At 45.9% G+C, this 19561-nt stretch overlaps 2 protein-coding genes across 2 annotated transcripts in view; one reads left to right on the forward strand and one right to left on the reverse strand.

Moving 5' to 3' along the window:
• EFHC2 (EF-hand domain containing 2) overlaps window positions 1-19561 on the reverse strand; it is a 200634-nt gene that overhangs the window by 143074 nt on the left and 37999 nt on the right. The gene's annotated exons all lie outside the window — the stretch shown is intronic.
• Window positions 442-3510, forward strand: LOC122476915 (putative deoxyribonuclease TATDN2). The gene has a single exon (XM_043569818.1). The coding sequence runs from the start codon at window positions 1566-1568 to the stop codon at window positions 3387-3389; it is 1824 nt and encodes a 607-aa protein (XP_043425753.1). The 5' UTR covers window positions 442-1565; the 3' UTR covers window positions 3390-3510.

Raw genomic sequence — 19561 nt, forward strand, 5'->3', positions numbered from 1 at the left:
GAGGAGCCATGTTTAAATTCCTATACTTCTCAGGAACTCCATTTCTGGGCATGTAGCCCAGAGAAACAAACCAAAATATGGAGAAACATATGCGCAGAGATGTTCTTTGCAGCGGGTTGGTTTTTTTTTTAATAGAAAAAAAACTAGCCCGAGGGAAGGTAAAAAATTAACAGAAAGGGAAGGGTTCGGTAAATTATGGCACATCTATGTGCTCTGTGGAATATTACGAAGGCACTAGTATGAAGTTTTCAAAAATTATACAGCAGGAAGGAAAATACTTCAGATACGCAGAAACGTTGAGCGGAAAAAAAACCACAGAACTGAAAATGGTAACATACCATAATTACGACTATGCTTTTTTAAAGCACGTATACTTAAACACGTTTTAAAAACTATGTTTTCCCGAAAAGAATGGCGGGGGTGGGGGAGGGGAGACAAACAGCAAGCCATGGTGGTAGTTCCTGCAGAACCCTAGCTGGGCAGCAAGGCGGGAGTCAACTGGGGACGGGGGGCAACTTACACAAGGCGGTGGTGGGAGACCGGCAGCTTGTTGGGGGAGGGGTGATGAGTACTTCCGGGGGCCAAGGCTAGTGGGGGGGGGCCTCATTGGGGGGGGGTGAGTACTTCCGGGGGCTGAGGCTAGTGGGTGGGGGGAGCCTCGTTGGGGAGGGTACTTCCGGGGGCCGAGGCTAGTGGGTGGGGGGAGCCCCGTTGGGGAGGGTACTTCCGGGGGCCGAGGCTAGTGGGTGGGGGGAACCTTGTTGGGGGGGGTGAGTGCTTCTGGTGGCCGAGGCTACTGGATGCGGGGAGCCTCCGCGTCCGCTCCGGTGCTGGGTTCGAACCTAGCCACACCTTTGGCGGCCTGGACCTCTGGGCCCCGGGCCCGGCTCAGACACACCTCTGTGTGGTCCCTGGAGCCCCTTGCGGTCTTTTCGAGGGTTTTGACATCTCGCGCTCCAAACCTGATAGAAGAGCTCTACGACCCCGGAAGCGCTTCTACGCCCGCGCCCGGAAGTAGCGAAAAAGAAAGTGCGCAGTAATCTCGGAAGCGCGCCACGCGGCCCTGACGCCACGCCGGGGCTTTGCGAAACCTGCGGTTGTTGCCATTTGCCACGGCGCCTTGGAATCCAAAGCCATCGCGGAACTTGGTCCTCCCTGGACACGGCAAACTGTGACGGGTTGCTGAAAGAATCGGGCAAGGCCCCAAAGAGGCCAGAGGGGCACTCAGGTAGGGCCCCCCCCCCCCCCCCGGTAAATGCAGGGGCCCCTGGGAGCCCGCTGACGTGTCCCGTCTGGCCGGCCACCTCGTAACGACGCCTCACGTTCTGGAGAGGCCAGCGCCCCGCAAGCGCCTGAGAACACAGAAAAAGGGCTTGAAGCGCCTTTGAGTTGCGGTGTTTCCCGGAGCGCGTCCTGCCAGGGAAATTCCTCCCCACCGTGCCGCCATCGCAGGTGTGGGTGCAGCCTTTAAAGACTGATCGCAGGGAGCGTTCGGGGCTCCTTTGGTTGGCGGAACCCCCTTAGCCCCAACCCATCGGCACGCCGTGAAACCCCTTCTGGGAGAAATGGCTTCTCTAGAGGATGCCCGCCGCCTTGGGGGTAAGATCCCTATCCAGAGCTCCTCAGACTCTGAACCTGCAGCCAGAGCTGAGGGACAACACAGGGAGGCCGCGGACTCAAACAAGGTCGAGGGAAAGAGTGCTACGTTGCACGACCCGACCTCCTCTTCCAATTACACGAAGGCTCTCCAGGGCATCCTGGGAAAATTCATACCGAAAGGACAGCCCTCCTGCGATGCAAAACCGAGCACGAGCGAGCATCCCGAAACCGGGGGAGAAACCGCCAGGGTTGTCACCTTCTCTGCTCCTGGGGAAATGCAAGCGTTGGCCCCAGTGGTTAGAGAGAAGGAGAAGATGCTGATAGAGGTCAGCAGTTCGGGTGACAGGAAAGTGATCATCAGTCCTCCGGAGAAACCCAGCAAGCAGCCCCCGGACAACCAGATGGTGGTCGTTTTCGAAAAGGCCTCCCCAGGCCTCCAGTATCTGGACAGACGTAACTCTTATCCGGAATTCCAGCAGTACAAAGAAAGGGATACGGTGGCCGAGCGCCCCTCTCCGGCCAGTCTCTTGTCTATGGATGAGCTGGCTGCAATGGGACTCTCTCAGAGGCCAGTCTCCCTGGGTGTCGCCAGAGCCCCGCAGCCTTCATCCTCCGCCGCTAACCCGGTCACGTGCCGGTCTCCGGTGTACACGGGTCCTCTCGACTATGCCGGCTACCGCGGCAACATCCTCCGGGCTTCCCACTACGCCCCCATGGGCAACAGCAGCAACGTCCCCCAGGCCGTGAAGAACTGGGGAGGCTTCGGCGGTTACGCCCCCGCGTCAGAGGTGCGCTCGCCGAACTGGCCCCGAGACTGGAAGCCGTCAGGAGAAGATCCGGCCCTGAATTTCCACTTGGTTCGCTTCCCCAGAAGCTCAGCGGCGAGCCAGGAGAGGATGACCGTCCAGGCGGGGATACCATCACATTCTTGTGTGGGCTATGCAGCTGGTTCCCCGCCAGGGAGCCACTGGAAGGGAAGCCTGGGTTTCGTCGACACCCACTGTCACTTGGACTTGCTCTTCTCCAAGATGTCTTTCCAAGGGTCCTTTAAGAAGTTCACGGAAACGTATAGCCAGTCCTTCCCGAAGGAGTTTCAGGGCTGCATCTCTGATTTCTGTGATCCTCGCACACTGAAGGATGGCATGTGGGAAGATCTTCTGAGGGAGGATCTGGTCTGGGGGGCCTTTGGCTGTCACCCCCATTTCGCACGTTACTACAACGAGACTCAGGAGAGAAACATCCTGCAGGCCTTAAGACACCCCAGGGCCGTGGCATTTGGGGAAGTGGGTCTGGATTACTCGTACAAGTGCACCACCCCTGTCCAGCAGCAGCAGAAGGTATTTGAGAGGCAGCTGCAGCTGGCCGTGTCCCTGAACAAGCCCTTGGTGATCCACTGCCGGGAGGCTGACCAAGACCTGCTGGCCATCATGAAACGATACGTGCCTCCTGACTACAAGATCCATAGGCACTGCTTCACTGGCAGTTACCTGCTCGTCGAGCCCCTCTTGAAGTACTTCCCTAACATGTCTGTGGGTTTCACAGCCGTCCTGACTTACTCTTCGGCCTGGGAGACCCGGGATGCCCTGACGCATATCCCACTGGACAGAATCGTCGTGGAAACGGATGCTCCCTATTTCCTGCCTCGGGGGGTTCCCAAAAGCCTTTGCCAGTATGCCCACCCGGGCCTGGCCCTGTACACGCTTCGAGAGATCGCCAGAATCAAAGGTCAGCCGCTCACCCAAATCTTGGCCACCTTGCGTGAGAACACCAACTACATCTACAATATTTAAGCGAGGAGGGAGTGGTCAGGCGTCTTCCAGAAAAGGGAGACCAGCGGCCTGACAGCACAGACTTGATGTGAACTCTGCCTGCGTCTCGAGGTCAAGACGTGTTCCAGAAGCCCGCTAGAACTGAACAGACAAGACCGTGGCCGACTGTTTTCTTCAAAACCTCTTCGTAAGACTTCTCCTTGTGACTGGTAGGATGGGGTGCAGAATGGCAGGATGGGTAGGGGGAACTACCCTCGATGTGGTTTACCAGGGTTTTTCCTCCCGGCCAAATTGTGCCAGGACAGACAGTAAGAAAAGAAAGCGTTCCATAGGGTACAAGTTGGCTAAATCCAACTGCCTGTTCTCTGCATCCTGGGGCTTTGGTTGCTGCATAAAGTCACCCTCCTACTGGTCTTGAAAAAACAGAACAAACAAAAAAGGAATGTGGGAGTTTCAAAGGGAGCCCGGTGATTTGTTCTGTGGGTTCCCAAAACGTAGTTGTTGTTATAGGAATTCTCTAACCCGTACGGTTTGTCGTTAAATTCATCACTCAGCGACTGTGACTTGCAGTCTCTTGTTTCTAAAGATAAGCCAACACTAGCATTTCATCTCAAAGGCCATGGATTTAGGTAAAAATTAGCCCATGAATAGGCAGAACGGGCTGGGGGCGGGGGGGCCGGCGGGCTCTCCGTGGAGGCACTTCGAGCCACGACGGGAGCCAGGTCAGTTGAATCTTGGAACAGCGCCGAGATGAGTTTTGCATCTGAACTGAACTCCCAAAGCTTGTGTGACTCCAAGTCTCTTCACGGAACCAGTATATTAATAGCAACTGCTATTCAGATTGCTCTGACTGTTAACAGGGCCCAACTGTATACCACTCAGAAATACTGTTTTCCTGGAGGACAGAACCAGAGGCGCTTTAGCTTCCCACTTGGCAAACAGCCGTCCTCCCGGAGAAATTTGCAGGAGCTCCCATTTTAGGAAAATATTGGAGTTCTGAAACTTAGTTCTGCCAGCCAAAACACACACCTAAATCCAAGAGTCCCATTATCGGATGAGAAGGGCCATTTTACTTTATTTTTTTAAGGTTTATTTTTGAGTGCGAGCAAGTTGGGGAGGGGCAGAGGGAGAGGGAGAGAGAGAGAGAGAGAGAGAGTCCCAAACAGTCCCAAGTCAGCGCAGAGCCCGACGTGGGGCTTCCAACCCCACATCCCGTGACACCGTGACCTGAGCTGAAATCAAGAGTCGGACGTTTAACAGACGGAGCCACCCAGGCACCCCAAGGAGCGCCATCCGTGTTAAAGACGGAAAATTTCTTTTATTCTCAAAAACCGACCTGATGAAAACGGGCCCAGCGTTCGCTAGACTTCTCTGGGTTCCTGTGTGTCCTTTTATCTGGATCCCAGAAAAATCCGCTGGCTCCCCCTCTGGTTCTCGGCTCAGAAGTCTCCTCCACAGGGAAGCCCTCCCTGACCACCAAATACATAATGCTCCCCTCACCTGGGAGGAAAAAACTCCCTGGCTTACTGTTTGGCTTTCATCATACTACTTGGCACAGGCTGCATCGTGTTGTTAGTCTGCCTGTGCGTTCATCGGTTCTCCTCCCCACTAGGTTTAGAAGCTTGCCATTCATCACGCCCGATGAACACACACCTTGTACATACACCCTTTGTTAGAACAGTATCTGGAACAGTGCAGGCCCTCAGCAAAGACTTAACATGGGAGTTACTGTCTCCCTGGATGGGATAAGTGACGTCCCTAACACCCGGGAGTTAAGTGACAGTATTTTGTGCAGGAGGGGGGGGCGGGGGACAGCGAGTAGGGAGAGCACAGAGAAATAAACCACTGTCTCTAGCGTGCTCTTTAAAAGGAGAGGCAAAAGAATTGACGGGCGGCGATATTCTGTTTCCATTCTGTTTCCACGTCCTCCGGAGTAAGAGACTGTTAAATAGAGAGGGTCGAACCCTGCCGGGACCTTGACAGTTCATGTTTCTGTAAATAACCCTGAATGTATCATAGATTTTTCTTTCCCCTCTTTGCTGCGGATCCAGTTTTTGAGAAGAAGGAAGCGGAAGTGTAAGAAAGCTGTTGAGAGCTTTACTTTTCTTTAGGAGAACAAAAGAAGTCCAGTGTCAAAGGTGCAACTTGGTTATCTTTTCAAGACCGAAAAGCCTTCCAACACGAAGCCAGTGTTTTGAGGCAAGGTTTTTTTTGTTCCCCCATTTACTGCACACTGTAAAGAGACACGGCACAGAGTGTGTCCCTCAACCCACAGGAGCCCCGAGCTTTTTATAAAGGGTTGCAGAAAAGAAGGTTCCATGGACACACACCTTGGGGGAAATACTGAGTTATAACAAAGTTCCACACTTTTACTTGGGGGATCTCACATGTCCTTTGATATGCTGATGTGAGCCACACGTCCCCAAGACGGTGTTTCTCAAGGTTACCTCTAGATCAGTTTGATTCATTCGAGATAACAATTCAGCAAGCTCAAGTTCTTTGGGACCGCAAGCGTGGGAAACACCTCCGTCACACTCTTCGCCGTTGCGGTCCCCTTACCACATCGTGTACTTCTCTCTGCTCCTCACACCCTTTTTCGTTTCCCTTTCTAGCTACCTAAGATCCATGGAGAACAAAACACAAAATGTCATTGGTCGGTCCTAGCAAGGTGACGTTACCAAGTGGGCATTTCAAAAATGGGTGTGAAGGGGCGCCTGGGTGGCGCAGTCGGTTGAGCGCCCGACTTCAGCCAGGTCACGATCTCGCGGTCCGGGAGTTCGAGCCCCGCGTCGGGCTCTGGGCTGATGGCTCGGAGCCTGGAGCCTGTTTCCGATTCTGTGTCTCCCTCTCTCTCTCTCTGCCCCTCCCCCGTTCATGCTCTGTCTCTCTCTGTCCCAAAAATAAATAAACGTTGAAAAAAAAAATTTTTTTAAAAAAAATGGGTGTGAATGAACAATTGCATTTGTAAGTACACGTTGCACAAAAGAGAGAGGAAATATATATGCACACAATTAATTTTCCTCTCCAAAAAAGAAGTATCTCCTTTTTACACGGAGAAAATACTTTTCTTATCTGTTCCTCTCCCTCTGCGTTTTTAGGGCAAATGCACAGACTATGCTCTGCAGTGTTTCTAACACGCGGGAGAGCGCCTTGCCATAATTCAGCTTTATTTCTTCAGGAATGGGAGTGGACAGTGTAGTTTTTTGCTGAGTGCAGTACATCCAAAGTGGCCTAAATTTTAAAAAATCACAATCTTCCCTTACTTACTGCGTGAATGTAGTAAAGAACACCTCATCTATTCATGCTACTGGGTAAAAATAAGACGAAACCTTGTGATCCAGATGTACAAAATTTTGGAGCACTCTGTAAATAGCTTTCTGGTGATCGATATTCCATTGAGCCTCAAAGAATGACTGGAATCCATACGTTTGCATGGCACTTCAAAACTGGTGTCTCCTCGCACATTCTAGAGGCTTCAGAGAGCCACGGAAGCAACCGGTGATCTAGAAATTCAATTTGCCGTTAGTGGTCCCTGGGCCATTGGTCAGCTCAGAGTCACAGGGCCTCTCGGGCCCATCAATGGGCTCCCTGAACCTTGGCACTTGTCTTCCTGCGTGTCAATATCTTGTTTCTGTTCAATTTTAGAAAGGCCCTCCTTCCACCTTTAAAGCTCAGAAGGAACAAACTGCCCCATTGGTCTTGGGAGACGGGGGTGGGGAGGATCTGTTTTTTCAGTTGGTCTGTATTCGTATCTGACTTCCAAATTAGTACCCGATGATAGAACTTTTGAGACCACTACGGAGCATGAAGTGGGGTAAAATAGAGACGGTCACTTAAACACGCGGAGTGTTCTCCGCTTTTCTCTGATATTACCATTCTTATTGGCCAATTGCTTGAGTCAGTTTTGCTCATTAACATCTACCAGGATATTCACTTCACCTCCTAATTGGCATAAGCTAGACATTTCACTCGCTCCAAATTTGTGACTGAAATACCTTATTTGGTGTATCTTCGTTCGCCATCCCGAGCAAACAAGCTAGAAGTTTGTTGATTCTGTGGTTTCTTTTAAAGAATCAGCTCTTAGAGTTTTTATTCGTATCTATTCTGTGTACTGATTTCTAAAATCCTGCTTTTTAAGTTTATGAAGTTTTTGCCTTTAGCCCTCAGATGATCTGTTTTATTTTGCTTTTCTTAATGCCTTAAGTTAAATGCTCAGTTTAGTTTTAATTTGGGGGAGGGGAGGGAAAGGACAAGGTATTTGATAGCATAAATTTGCCTGTAATGGTAACTCTGCGTTATATCTGTAGGATTTTCTATTTTCATGAAGTTTACTTTCCTACTCTAAAAATTAATACATATTACAAAAACATGAACAGTAAGAAGTACATGGTATTTCTACTACCTAGAATCTACTGTTTTGTTAAGGTTTTCCCTTTAAGGTAATTGTGATCAACAGGGCTATGTAAAATTATTTTTATTTTATTTTATTTTTTTATTTTATTTTATTTTTTTATAACCTAGCTAGAAACCTAGAAAACCTAGGTTTTTTTTATAACCTAGCTAGCATGTTTTTTAAGCAAAGCTAAAGAACAAACAAGTACAGGTCCTAGAGAAAGAGGATATAAAGATCCGCTTTTTTTTTTTTTACTTTTGACTGACTTTATTTTACTGTATTATTATTTTTAATTTTTAAAGAATTTTCAGTTGAAGTATTAACTCCAAAAGCTAATGGTCTGCTTAAAGTCGCAAAAATAGAGAAATGTATGTATAGCCCTATATTGTATTAGGATTCATTTCATTATTGTTTGTTATTATTTTATCTTCCAATAAACATTTAAAATGGTTACATAAAGCTTCGAACTTTGTATTTTATAATTATATGGTTTTTTTCCATTGCTCATCACAAATCCTTTTATTTCATGACTTCCCAATGGTTAAACTGTTTAATTTGTTTTACAGTTGGCTAGAGTGCATCTTCCAGCAACTTCCTCAGGAAAAGTATGGGAATGGCATATTTATGAGAAATTACATACCTGAGAACATCTTTCTGCTACTTTCACTAATGAGTAATACCTCGGCTGGGTCTGGAATTTCTGGGTCATAAACATTTTCCCCTAAAATATAGCTATTCCTTTGTTGTCTTCTGGTATATTAATCTTGCAGAAAATTCTGAGGTCAACTTCTTTGGGGATTTAACTACTTTCTCTGGTCAGGATTCTTGGTAATTTGCCTTCTCCTTGAAAGCAACAGAAAACTTGCCCCAATATATCAAATTATTGGTCCCTTTTTTATTTTCTCTGGTACATGGCAAACATTCAGTCCTCAGATCTGTGTCTTTTTATAGTCGAGAAGGTCGGGTTGGTTTTTGTTATTTCTTACGGTATGCTTAATTGATTTGGCTGCTTTTAACCTAGCTTCTCATTCTTTAGGAACAATTGTCTGTATCTGTCTGGCCTTTCATTATCGATCTCGGTGCTTTTTTTTTTTTTTTCTTTCTTTTTAAGATTTTATTTTTAAGTAATCTCTCTGTCCAACGTGGTGCTTGAACTCGAGACCCCTGTTCTTGGTCCTCTTACAGCCGACCCTCTACTCCGCATTTTGGGAGAGTTTCTCAGGTTTCCCTTTTCCATCATTCATCTCCTTTTCAACAGGCGCCACGGTTTTCTTCACTACATATAATGCATTTCTGACTTTCCTCACATTTCCTCCTTCCTCCGCGAGCTCCCGTTGCCTTTCTGCCCAGAGTCTCGGTCAGCAGTGTTTTCAATGTATTCCCCTTGCTCTATTTTCTCCCTCCAGCTTTCACTTCACAGCGTTTGCTTTAACTGCTTACTTTGTTCTGTGACTTCTTTGCACTCCATCGAAAGCACAAAGCAAACTGTTATCAAAAGTGTGCATTTTCCTACAGAAAATATTTTTCTTCCTCTGCCTCTTAAATACCATGATCTCCATTTATGTTGCAGTCTTTCAGGAACTTCATTGGCTTTCTTTGTTCAGTCTTGAACAAAGAACAGTCTATCCAGGCTGGTGTTTACCCCAAAATACGGTGGGTAGGTTCCCTTTCCCTTCCTTCACCAGCCATTCGAATGTTTTGATTCTTCCTCCCACTGGGAGGCTAGGTGATAGAAATTCACGTACAGCATGTTAAGGGAAGTACGGAGGGAGGTGGGGCCATGGATGGTTCCCTAGGGGGGAAAAAAACCTCAAAATTTTCCATACATACAAAAAAATTCCATACAAACATTTTCCAAATTGACCTGACCTCTACTCCAGGCACAGAACTTACGCAGCCAGTCCTTCGCGTATCCTGCCTGTCACAACAGAAATGCCCTAATGCGAGGCCTGCTTTTCTTTCAGGGCAGCTATTCCCGGGCCTTACTAGTGACACTCGTAAGCCATCAACAGCCGTGAAAGTAAGCCAAGTGGAAGCCCCCGCAGATTGTCCTAACCGCCCTCTCTCCCCCCCCCTCCCCCAAACTCAATTCTCGTCACTTTTTTAGGGAATAAAAATATGATCCCATCTGCACTACAGCTAGGAGAGATTCATCTGCGTTTTCGGCATGAAGATGGACCTTCTCCCTGCCCTCTGACACTAATAACGTTTCTCCAGATTTTAAAATTCTGCAGTCATTTTAATTGGGATTGCGAAGGTGAAGAGGTTCATCTAAATATCAGTGCTCAAGTTAGAATTTCGCTCCAAATACCCATTTTTTTCTCACTTTTTTTTTTTGATAAATTTATGTTCCTATGGATACTGTGTCTAAATAGGCATAGCTTATTTTAAGAAAATTCAACTTATACAGATCTGAATCTCATTTGGCTTGTTGAACATAAGAGATGGTCAGTAAAGGTAAGTGGAATGAATGGATGACAAAACCCGCAAAATACAGAGAGATGACTTCCAAGTAATTTTTTATTACAAAAATATTATCATAAATCTATTTATACTCTGTGCTCCAATTTTCCACGACCAAACCTACTGTTTAAGATGAAAGAAACACCTATACAGACAGCATAAGCATTCATCAAACTTATGTTTACTTGTCTGCTGCCTCTTAGGACCTGATTTTATGATGCAAAAAGGGGGGGGGGGGAAGATGGAGAATGCTAGAACATTCTTCCTGTCGCTTTATCACCAATTACCCATATAACTGGTGCAAACCACTGAAACTCTTCAGTTGCTGGTTAACCTTGCAGCAAAAAAATTAGAAAATCAACACTTGCTAACCACAGGCCAGTGCAGCACTATTTAAAGGACTAAGAAAATTATGTATATATAACAGAGCTTTGGAGAGAAAATGCATGTATAAAAATACTGAATAATATATAAATCGGTGTAGGATGCAAAGCTGGAAGCTTAAGAATACTGTCAAAACCACATCTAAAATAGTCTTTTCACATCCTTATTGAATCTATTGAGCAAGGCGATGAAAAAACACTTGATATTACTAAGAGGAAAGCCTCAGACCCACTGCTTAAACTCAGACTTCCTGGAAAAATAATTAGAACTAGAAAAAGGGATCACCTCATCCAACAGAAACCACGTTGCTAATCATGGCATTTTGTAAACTGAAGAGCGACAACAGAATACTGAAATATTTGATACAAAAGATAAAGGGAAAATCTTTGGTAAAAAAAAAAATACATATATGTGAAATTTATCAAATACATCAAGTGTGTGTATATATACTGTGTGTGTGTGTGTATATATATATATATATACACACACACACACATATACATACCTATATATATACATATACATACATATATATACACACATACATATATATATCTCCCCGAGGAAATAATACCAGAACCAAAGCAGACACACTCCTTCATGCCATAATTTGGAGATATGTACTTTAAAAAGGCTGGATTCTACCTGAAAGACTCAGAAGAAAGATGCTTTGATAAGAGGACTTTCATGTTCTCTTCCAATCAAAATAATCCATTCTATATTTCTAATAATTACCCAATAAACCGGACTCCCCAGTACACTGGATCCTCCTGCTGGTTTCAAAGTAGGTTACTTACTTCCCACAAGGGCACTGGCAGCTGAGACCACAAAATGCATACCCAATACGGAAAGGCTCGTTGATCAAAAGCAAAGCGACACCAGACCAACCCAGTTACAAAGCACCTGCCAAATTCAAAGCTGTGTGTGAAGGGTACGACACGCAAGACAATCCCTCCAGGTACAGGGACTGTACCGTCAGGTAAGGGAGATCAGACTGTACGCAAGTAACTCCAGAACGGCGTATGGTGCCTCCAAATAATTATAATGCCCTGGATAGAGAGCTAAAGATCCCATCATATTTTTTAAAATCCACTCGGCATACATTGCTGAGTGCCTGCTATGGGCCGAGTGCCACGCTAGACTCTTGAGATTCAAAGATAAGTGAAAATAGCCAACACTGATCACATAGTTAAAATGGATCAGACAACACGTAAAGGGCTTTTACACCCTACCTCATTCACATCTCCCAACACATCTATAAAGTAGGTGTTATGGTGATTGCTGTTGTATAAAAATCAAGGTTGGGGCGCCTGGGTGGCGCAGTCGGTTAAGCTTCCGACTTCAGCCAGGTCACGATCTCGCGGTCCGTGAGTTCGAGCCCCGCGTCAGGCTCTGGGCTGATGGCTCCGAGCCTGGAGCCTGTTTCCGATCCTGTGTCTCCCTCTCTCTCTGCCCCTCCCCCGTTCATGCTCTGTCTCTCTCTGTCCCAAAAATAAATAAACGTTGAAAAAAAAAATTTAAAAAAAAAAAAAAAATCAAGGTTTAGGACATTAAGTGACCGAAGGTCTCAAGGTAAGAGAATGGGGCAGCTGGGATTAGAACGGCAACCGCCTAGCTTCAGAGGCCACCGGTGAACCACGGTCTCCCAAACTGCCCCCGAAACCCCGCCACACTCCAGCTCGGTGGAGGACACAGAGAAGCGTAATCGGGCTATGCTAACAGGAGTCTGAGAACGCTCTAGTAGGAGGGGGATACGCCAAGATACCTGAGAGCGTCAAGAAGAAGGCATTACGAAACAAACAAAAGGCATCACAGTGGAGGTGACATCTGAAATGGGTCTTCAGAGTGGAGAGATGGAGCTGCACACATGGACAAGTGGGGAAGGGCATTCTCTGCAGAGGGAACAGCATGTGCGAAGCGTGTGTGGGGCCTTGCGAGTCATTCTGTGGGGCAGAACGCCGAGTGGGAAAGGGAGAGCAGAGGAGATTTAGCAAAAGCACAGAAGCCAAAAGATCGGTGGTCCCTGGGTCACACAAAGTTAGGTCAAAGGACTGTAGACATTTTAATTTTTTTTAAGTTTATTTATTTTGAGAGAGCGAGCACACACGCGTGAGCGTGCAATGAAGGGACAGAGAGGAAGAGAGAGTCCCCAGCAGACTCTGTGCTGTCAGGATAGAGCCCGACGCAGGGCTCGATCTCATGAACCATGAGATCATGACCTGAGCCAAAACCAAGAGTCAGATGCTTCACTGACTGAGCCACCCAGGCGCCCCTGGAAACATTTTAGAAAGTTAACTGTTATGGCAGCGTGGGCAGTTGAGAAAGAGGATCGGATTGAAGGCAGCGATGTCCCTGAAGAGGCTACTCTCCAGGTGACAGACAGGAACTAGGATAGCAGTGGTGGCCTTGGAAAGGGGGCTGATGGCAGGAGGATTTGAGAAGGAGATGGGACCTAGGTCAACAGTGACGGAGTGTAATGGTGGCTCTCTTATTTGCTTGAACATAAACAAAAACATAGAATATAGTGAGTTAACATTTAGACGTAACTCAAATAATAAGCCAAGTGTGAACCAGTCACAGCATGGTAGTATGTTCAAAGAAAAGGCCGGGCAAGGGACGCCTGGGTGGCTCGGTCGGTTGAGCGTCCAACTTCGGCTCATGATCTCGCAGCTTGTGAGTTCGAGCCCCGCGTCGGGCTCTGTGCTGACAGCTTGGAGCCTGGAGGCTGCTTTAGATTCTGTGTCCCCCTCTCTGCCCCTCCCCCACTCATGCTTGCGCGCTCTCTCTCTCTCTCTCAAAAATAAACATTAAAAAAAAAGAACATTATCCCCATTATGCATCAGTGAGAACCAAAGTTTCAATTAATAAAGCTGACTATAAAAGTCAACGACCAGAATTGAAAATACAGGGTTTTTTTTTTTAAGTTTATTTATTTATTTGAGAGTGAGACCACAAGCAGGGGAGGGGCAGAGACAGAGGGAGAGAGAGAGGACCCCAAGCAGGCTCCACACCGTCACTGCAGAGCCTGATGAGGGGCTCGATCCTATGAACCGTGAGATCGTGACCTGTGCCAAAGTCGGAGGCTTACCCTACTGAGCCACCCAGGTGCCCCCAGTTTTGTTTTTGACACTCAAACACAAATGCAAAAATAAATGATCTGAAATACCAGATGAAATCAAATCAGCAAGTACAACCACAGAGAAAGACAGTAACATACGCTCCAAACAGGTTTCCAATTTTAAGCTAAAAAGGAAGAGAACAAGTAGACCGCAAAGGAAGTAAAGGGCGTAGAAGTTTCTAGAACCTAGATGGTGATGGCGTAAAATCTTGGAGTGCAAGTTCAGAATAGTCGGGACGTAAACACAGTTGTCAAAGTCTATCACTGACTGCTATTAGTTCCGAATGATGGAAAAATAAAATAATAATACAGGTTATTACTTAGCACCTTTCCTCCTAAAAGGCCATTAGGTGAGAATCCGCTAAAACAGAGTAGACATGATAAAATCTCTTATTTAAGGGATAGAAGACTCGTTGAAAGTATCCTCATACCCATAGCATAAATGGAACGGTAGGAAACAACTAGAAGGAACAACGTACCAACAACTTAATGGTTACGGTTTAGAAGTCACTTGTCTCACTGGCGGCACGTCCAAACTTACTCTTCCGGAACATGGCAGAATTTGTGCCAAAGAAGAATGCCAGAACCCTGCAGCACAGGTGATGGCCGGCACAGACCCGGTTTATGCCTCCCTTCCCCTAGGAACACCACCCTCTCTACCCCATGTAAGAAAATAAGCCAAATATTGGCAAAGGAGGAGACTTATTTTTTTCGTGACTATCTACTAGGAGCGGGGCACTTGCCACGCACTGTCCATCTGATGCCCACAGCAACTCTAAGGGGGCGGGGGGTCTGTTATTCATCCTGGACAGATAAGGGAATTGAGACCAAGGGAAGTCAAAAACATAGCCAAGAAGATGGGGCGCCTGGGTGGCTCGGTCGGTTGGGCGGCCAACTTCGGCTCAGGTCATGATCTCATGGTCTGTGAGTTCGAGCCCCGCGTCGGGCTCTGTGCTGACAGCTCAGAGCCTGGAGCCTGCTTCAGATTCTGTGTCTCCCTCTCTCTGACCCTCCCCTGTTCATGCTCTGTCTCTGTCTCAAAAATAAAAAATAAACAGTAAAAAAAATAAAAAAAAAAGTGGGGCACTTGGGTGGCTCAATCGGTTAAGCATCTGACTTTTGATTTTGGCTCAAGTCATGATCTCACAGTTAGAGTTCGAGCCCTGCATCAGGCTCTGCGCTGACAATGCAGAGGCTGCTTGGGATTCTGTCTGTCTCCCACTCTGTGTGTCCCTCCCTCGCTTGCTCGCTCTCTCTCTCTCTGAAGATAAATAAACATTAAAATTAAATTTTTTTAAAAAAATGAAAGAAGAGAATGAGAATAAAGACAGAAAGTCCTGTAAATGAGAAAAAAGAAAAAAGGTCACAAGAATGGAAGAAGAAGGCATGAAAAGGTTGAGAGAGGGGACAAGAGGAAAGGAAATGGGACATTGAAAAAAAAAACGGAGGTAAGCATCTGGGCCTCCTTTTGCATAATGTGGCGTTCTGGCTCTCCCTGCCCCCCCTCCCCACTTCTGAGGTCCTGGAAACAACCATGCTCCCCCAATTAGTTAAACCTCTGATAAAAGGTTTACGATAATGACATGTGTCCCTGGAGAACTCTCTTTATTAAAAGAACTATTACCGCACTAAACAGCACGAGGAATTTCATAGGAAGAATGAGAATTTAAATGGAAGAGAATAATTAAAATAAATAGAAGGATATGGACAATTCTAATGCTTTAAAATGTTTAAAAAAACCTCTGAAGGGGCTTAGGAGAGTAATTTATTTGAAAATAGAAGACTGGCGTGTTTAAAAATAAAGGGCCATCAATCCAGAGAACGAGAAATGGTTACACAAACACTCAGAGAGCGCCACAGTAGATTATGACATGAATTGGCTGCACTTTGTTTACGTATGAAATACTTTCAAAGCTGTGCCTCAAGTCTTAAGTCACAGTGACTGAGACTCCAAGGAGGACACAACGGAAGGCTCCCATTTATATGAACAGACAAAACTAGGGGCACCTGGGTGGCTCAGTGGGTTAAGCATCTGACTCCAGCTCAGGTCGTGATCGCACAGGTTTTGAGTTTAAGTCCCGCATCGGGCTCTTCTGCTTCCCTCGCTCTCTCAAAAATAAATAAAAACTTTTTTTTTTAAAGGGGATTTTTCTAAAACAAGAAAAAAAACAAAGAAAAGAAGAGACAAAACTCATCTATGGTGATGGAAGTCTAAGCAATGGATGAAGGGCTGAATGGAAGGGGGCACGAGGGAACTTCCTAAAGCGGAACAGAAGGTCCGTATGGTGTCGGAGGGGATGGTTACACAGATCCCGGTATTTGTCACAACTCCTGGATCTTAATGCTTAAAATGGGCACGTTTTGGCACATACAAAATTATTCCTCCCTCGGCGAAGTTGATTTTAAGAAATTAAAGTTGACCACCCTGAAGACTCAAGCCCCAAAATCCGAAAGAAATACAGTTATCCCATATCCTGATTGTGGTGGTTGTTACACAGATCTATCCATATGATAAAACTTCAGAGAACTATAAACTAGGAAGAAAATAGGTGCGCATGTAAAAATTGGTGAAATTCATATAAGGTCCACGAGTTTAGTATTTTACCAATGTCAATTCCCTGGTTTTGATAATGTACTGTGGTTATAGAAGCTGTTATCGTTGGGAAAAGAGAACGGAAGAGCTACCTTGTATCATTTTTGTCATTTCTTGTAAGTCAAGAATTATTTCAAAAATAATTTCTTAAAAAAGAACACAGATTGGGGCGCCTGGGTGGCTCAGTCAGTTAAGTGTCAGACTTCGGCTCAGGTCGTGATCTCGCGGTTTCTGAGTTTGAGCCCCATGTCGGGCTTTGTGCTGGCAGCTCAGAGCCCGGAGCCTGCTTCGGATTCTGCGTCTCCCTCTTCTCTCTGCCCCTCCCATGCTCATGCTCTTCTCTCTCAATAATAAACATTATAAAAGAATTTTTAATAAAATTTAAAAAAAACAGATTATACAGTCAACACGTTCTACTATAACCCGCCATCACTGTTACAAAGGGTGAACTCACATAGGGCAGAATTCTGCGAATACAAAATCGAGGAAGGTAAGTTTGTAAATGTTGCTAATAAACCTGCAGCTAGTCTGTATTCAGAGAGACAAAGTACGCGAATGAACATTACTCAACAGATTTAAAAATTCAGAACAGGGGCGCCTGGGTGGCGCAGTCGGTTAAGCGTCCGACTTCAGCCAGGTCACGATCTCGCGGTCCGGGAGTTCGAGCCCCGCGTCAGGCTCTGGGCTGATGGCTCAGAGCCTGGAGCCTGTTTCCGATTCTGTGTCTCCCTCTCTCTCTGCCCCTCCCCCGTTCATGCTCTGTCTCTCTCTGTCCCCAAAATAAATAAACGTTGAAAAAAAAAAATTAAAAAAAAAAAATTCAGAACAAAATGTACATCAGCCAAAAATGTAAGTCAACAAACCGCACGGCAACTCCTCGTTTTGGAGTCATATGAAGTCGTCCGTATGACAAAGACTGTATGTTTAAAAAAAAAAAAAAAAAAAAAAACCAGAAACAAAACCAAAAACTGGTGTGCACAGAGGACCATCCCATGACACCTTGATGTTGGACTTCGAACCTCTAGAACAGTGAGAAAATACATCACTGTGGTTTATGCCACTAAGTCTATGGTATTTTGTTATAGCAGTCCTAGCAAACGAATATATTCAACTACGTAGATCATAACATTTACTTCTTGTGAGGATACAGTTCAGTGACTCTGTAAGTTTATAGAGTTGTGTCATCATCCTCACAATGCGGTTTAGGACATTTCAGTCGCCCTCCTCAAAAGCTCCCCCTCCTGCTGCCAGCCCCCTGCAACTACTGATCTGCTTTCTCGGATATATTTGCCTCTTCTAGCACTTCAGATAGACGGAATCATACAACATAAAGTCTTCTGCGTCTGCTTTCTTTCACTTGGTATGTTTCTGAGGATCATCTATGATGCAATAGGTCTCCGTAGTTTCATTTGATAACTGAAGAGTTTCCACTGAAATGGTTACACCACATTTGGTTTACCTGCTCATCGGTTAATGCAGATAGCAGCGATTCCCTGGTTTGGGCTATCATGAGTAATAATGCTATAATCATTCCCGTACAAGGTTTTGTCTGCTTCATTAATTGGTTTGTTTATTTTCGAGAGAGAGCATGTGCACGAATGGGAGAGAAGGGCAGAGGGGGAGAGCGAGAGAGAAAGAGAGAGAGAATTCCAGGCAGGCTCCACGCTCGGCGCAGAGCCTGATGCAGGGGTTCGGTCCCACAACCCTGGGATCATGACCTGAGCCGAAATCAAAAGTCGGATGCTTGACCAACTGGGCCACTCACATGCCACTAATTATGTTTTAATTTCTCTTAGAAAGATCTGCAGGAGTGGAATTACTGAGTCACGTGGTAAGTATCGGTTTAAGTATTTAAGAAGCTGCCAAACTTTCTTTCAAAATGGCAGTATCATTTTATAGTCCTACCAGGAACATATGATCGCTCCAGTTTCCCCATATCCTTTCCCAACACTTGCTACTGTTGATCTTTTTTTTTTTTTAACGTTTTATTTATTTTTGAGACAGAGAGAGACAGAGCATGAACGAGGGAGGGGCAGAGAGAGAGGGAGACACAGAATCGGAAGCAGGCCCCAGGCCCTGAGCGAGCCATCAGCCCAGAGCCGGACGCGGGGCTTGAACTCGCGGACCGCGAGATCGTGACCTGAGCCGAAGTCGGACGCTCAACCGACTGAGCCACCCAGGCGCCCCCTGTTGATCTTTTTAAGCCATAAACATTCCATGAAAAATACGATTTTAACTTCGGGCTAATGAGAATAAGCCCTAGGCCTAGTTACTGATAAAAAGTTTAGGCCTGAGGAGATGGTCTTAAAATTTCGTCTAATAAGTAGATTCTTATAAATCATAAATTATTATAAATCATAAATTATTAGCATTCTAGATTTTAGAAAAGAGGGGAAAAAGAACTCTCTCCTCTTTAGTGAGAGAAACATATAGTCCCAATTTGGGTTTCTGTTTCTGTTACATGTCTTTTGAATTTCAAAAGATTAGAGGAGGCGCCTGGGTGGCTCAGTCAGTGTAGCATACGATTGTGGCTCAGGTCATGATCTAGCAGTTTGTGAGTTCAAGCCCCGCGTTGGGCTCTGTGCCGACAGCTCAGAGCCTGGAGCTTGCTTCGGATTCTGTGTCTCCCTCTCTCTCTGCCCCTCCCCCGCTTGTGCTCTGTCTCCCCAAAATAAAGAAATGTTAAAAAAATTTTAAAGAAAAGATTAGAGGAGCGCCTGGGTGCTCAGTCAGTTAAGCGTCCAACTTCGGCTCAGGTCATGATCTCACAGTTCATGAGTTCAAGCCCCGTGTCGGGCTCTGTGCTGGCAGCTCAGAGCCCGGAGCCTGCTGTGGATTCTGTCTCCCTCTCACTCTGCCCCTCCCCAGCTCATGCTCTCTGTCTCTCAAAAATTAATAAATGTTTAAAAAAAAAAAAAGATCAGAGGAACCCATTTTGTAGGATGAAATTGGTAACTATCACTTTAACATACACTTAAAGAATGGAACTTTGTGTTTTATACTTAATGGTAAAGGCAGAATGCATCGCTGGGAATTTGGGGCATGATACGTTTGATTCCAGGCGAGCCTTTGGAGTGCCTTCCTGAGACTGGCTGAAGATTAATGGAGTCATGATGTAAAGCCTGGGATTTAAATTGCAATGTGTTGTAATCCCATTGTGTTATGATTATACATATCGGTGTCTTTTCTGAAATGATTCTAGCAGAATTCAGATAATCTGAAAATTGCATAAACCCACTGAA

This window comes from Prionailurus bengalensis, chromosome X, assembly GCF_016509475.1.
Source record: "Prionailurus bengalensis isolate Pbe53 chromosome X, Fcat_Pben_1.1_paternal_pri, whole genome shotgun sequence".
Classification (NCBI taxonomy): domain Eukaryota; kingdom Metazoa; phylum Chordata; class Mammalia; order Carnivora; family Felidae; genus Prionailurus; species Prionailurus bengalensis.

Bases quoted from the DNA above. Each gene is read 5' to 3' on its own strand.
- LOC122476915 (XM_043569818.1), top strand. From the start codon at position 1,566: ATGGCTTCTCTAGAGGATGCCCGCCGCCTTGGGGGTAAGATCCCTATC.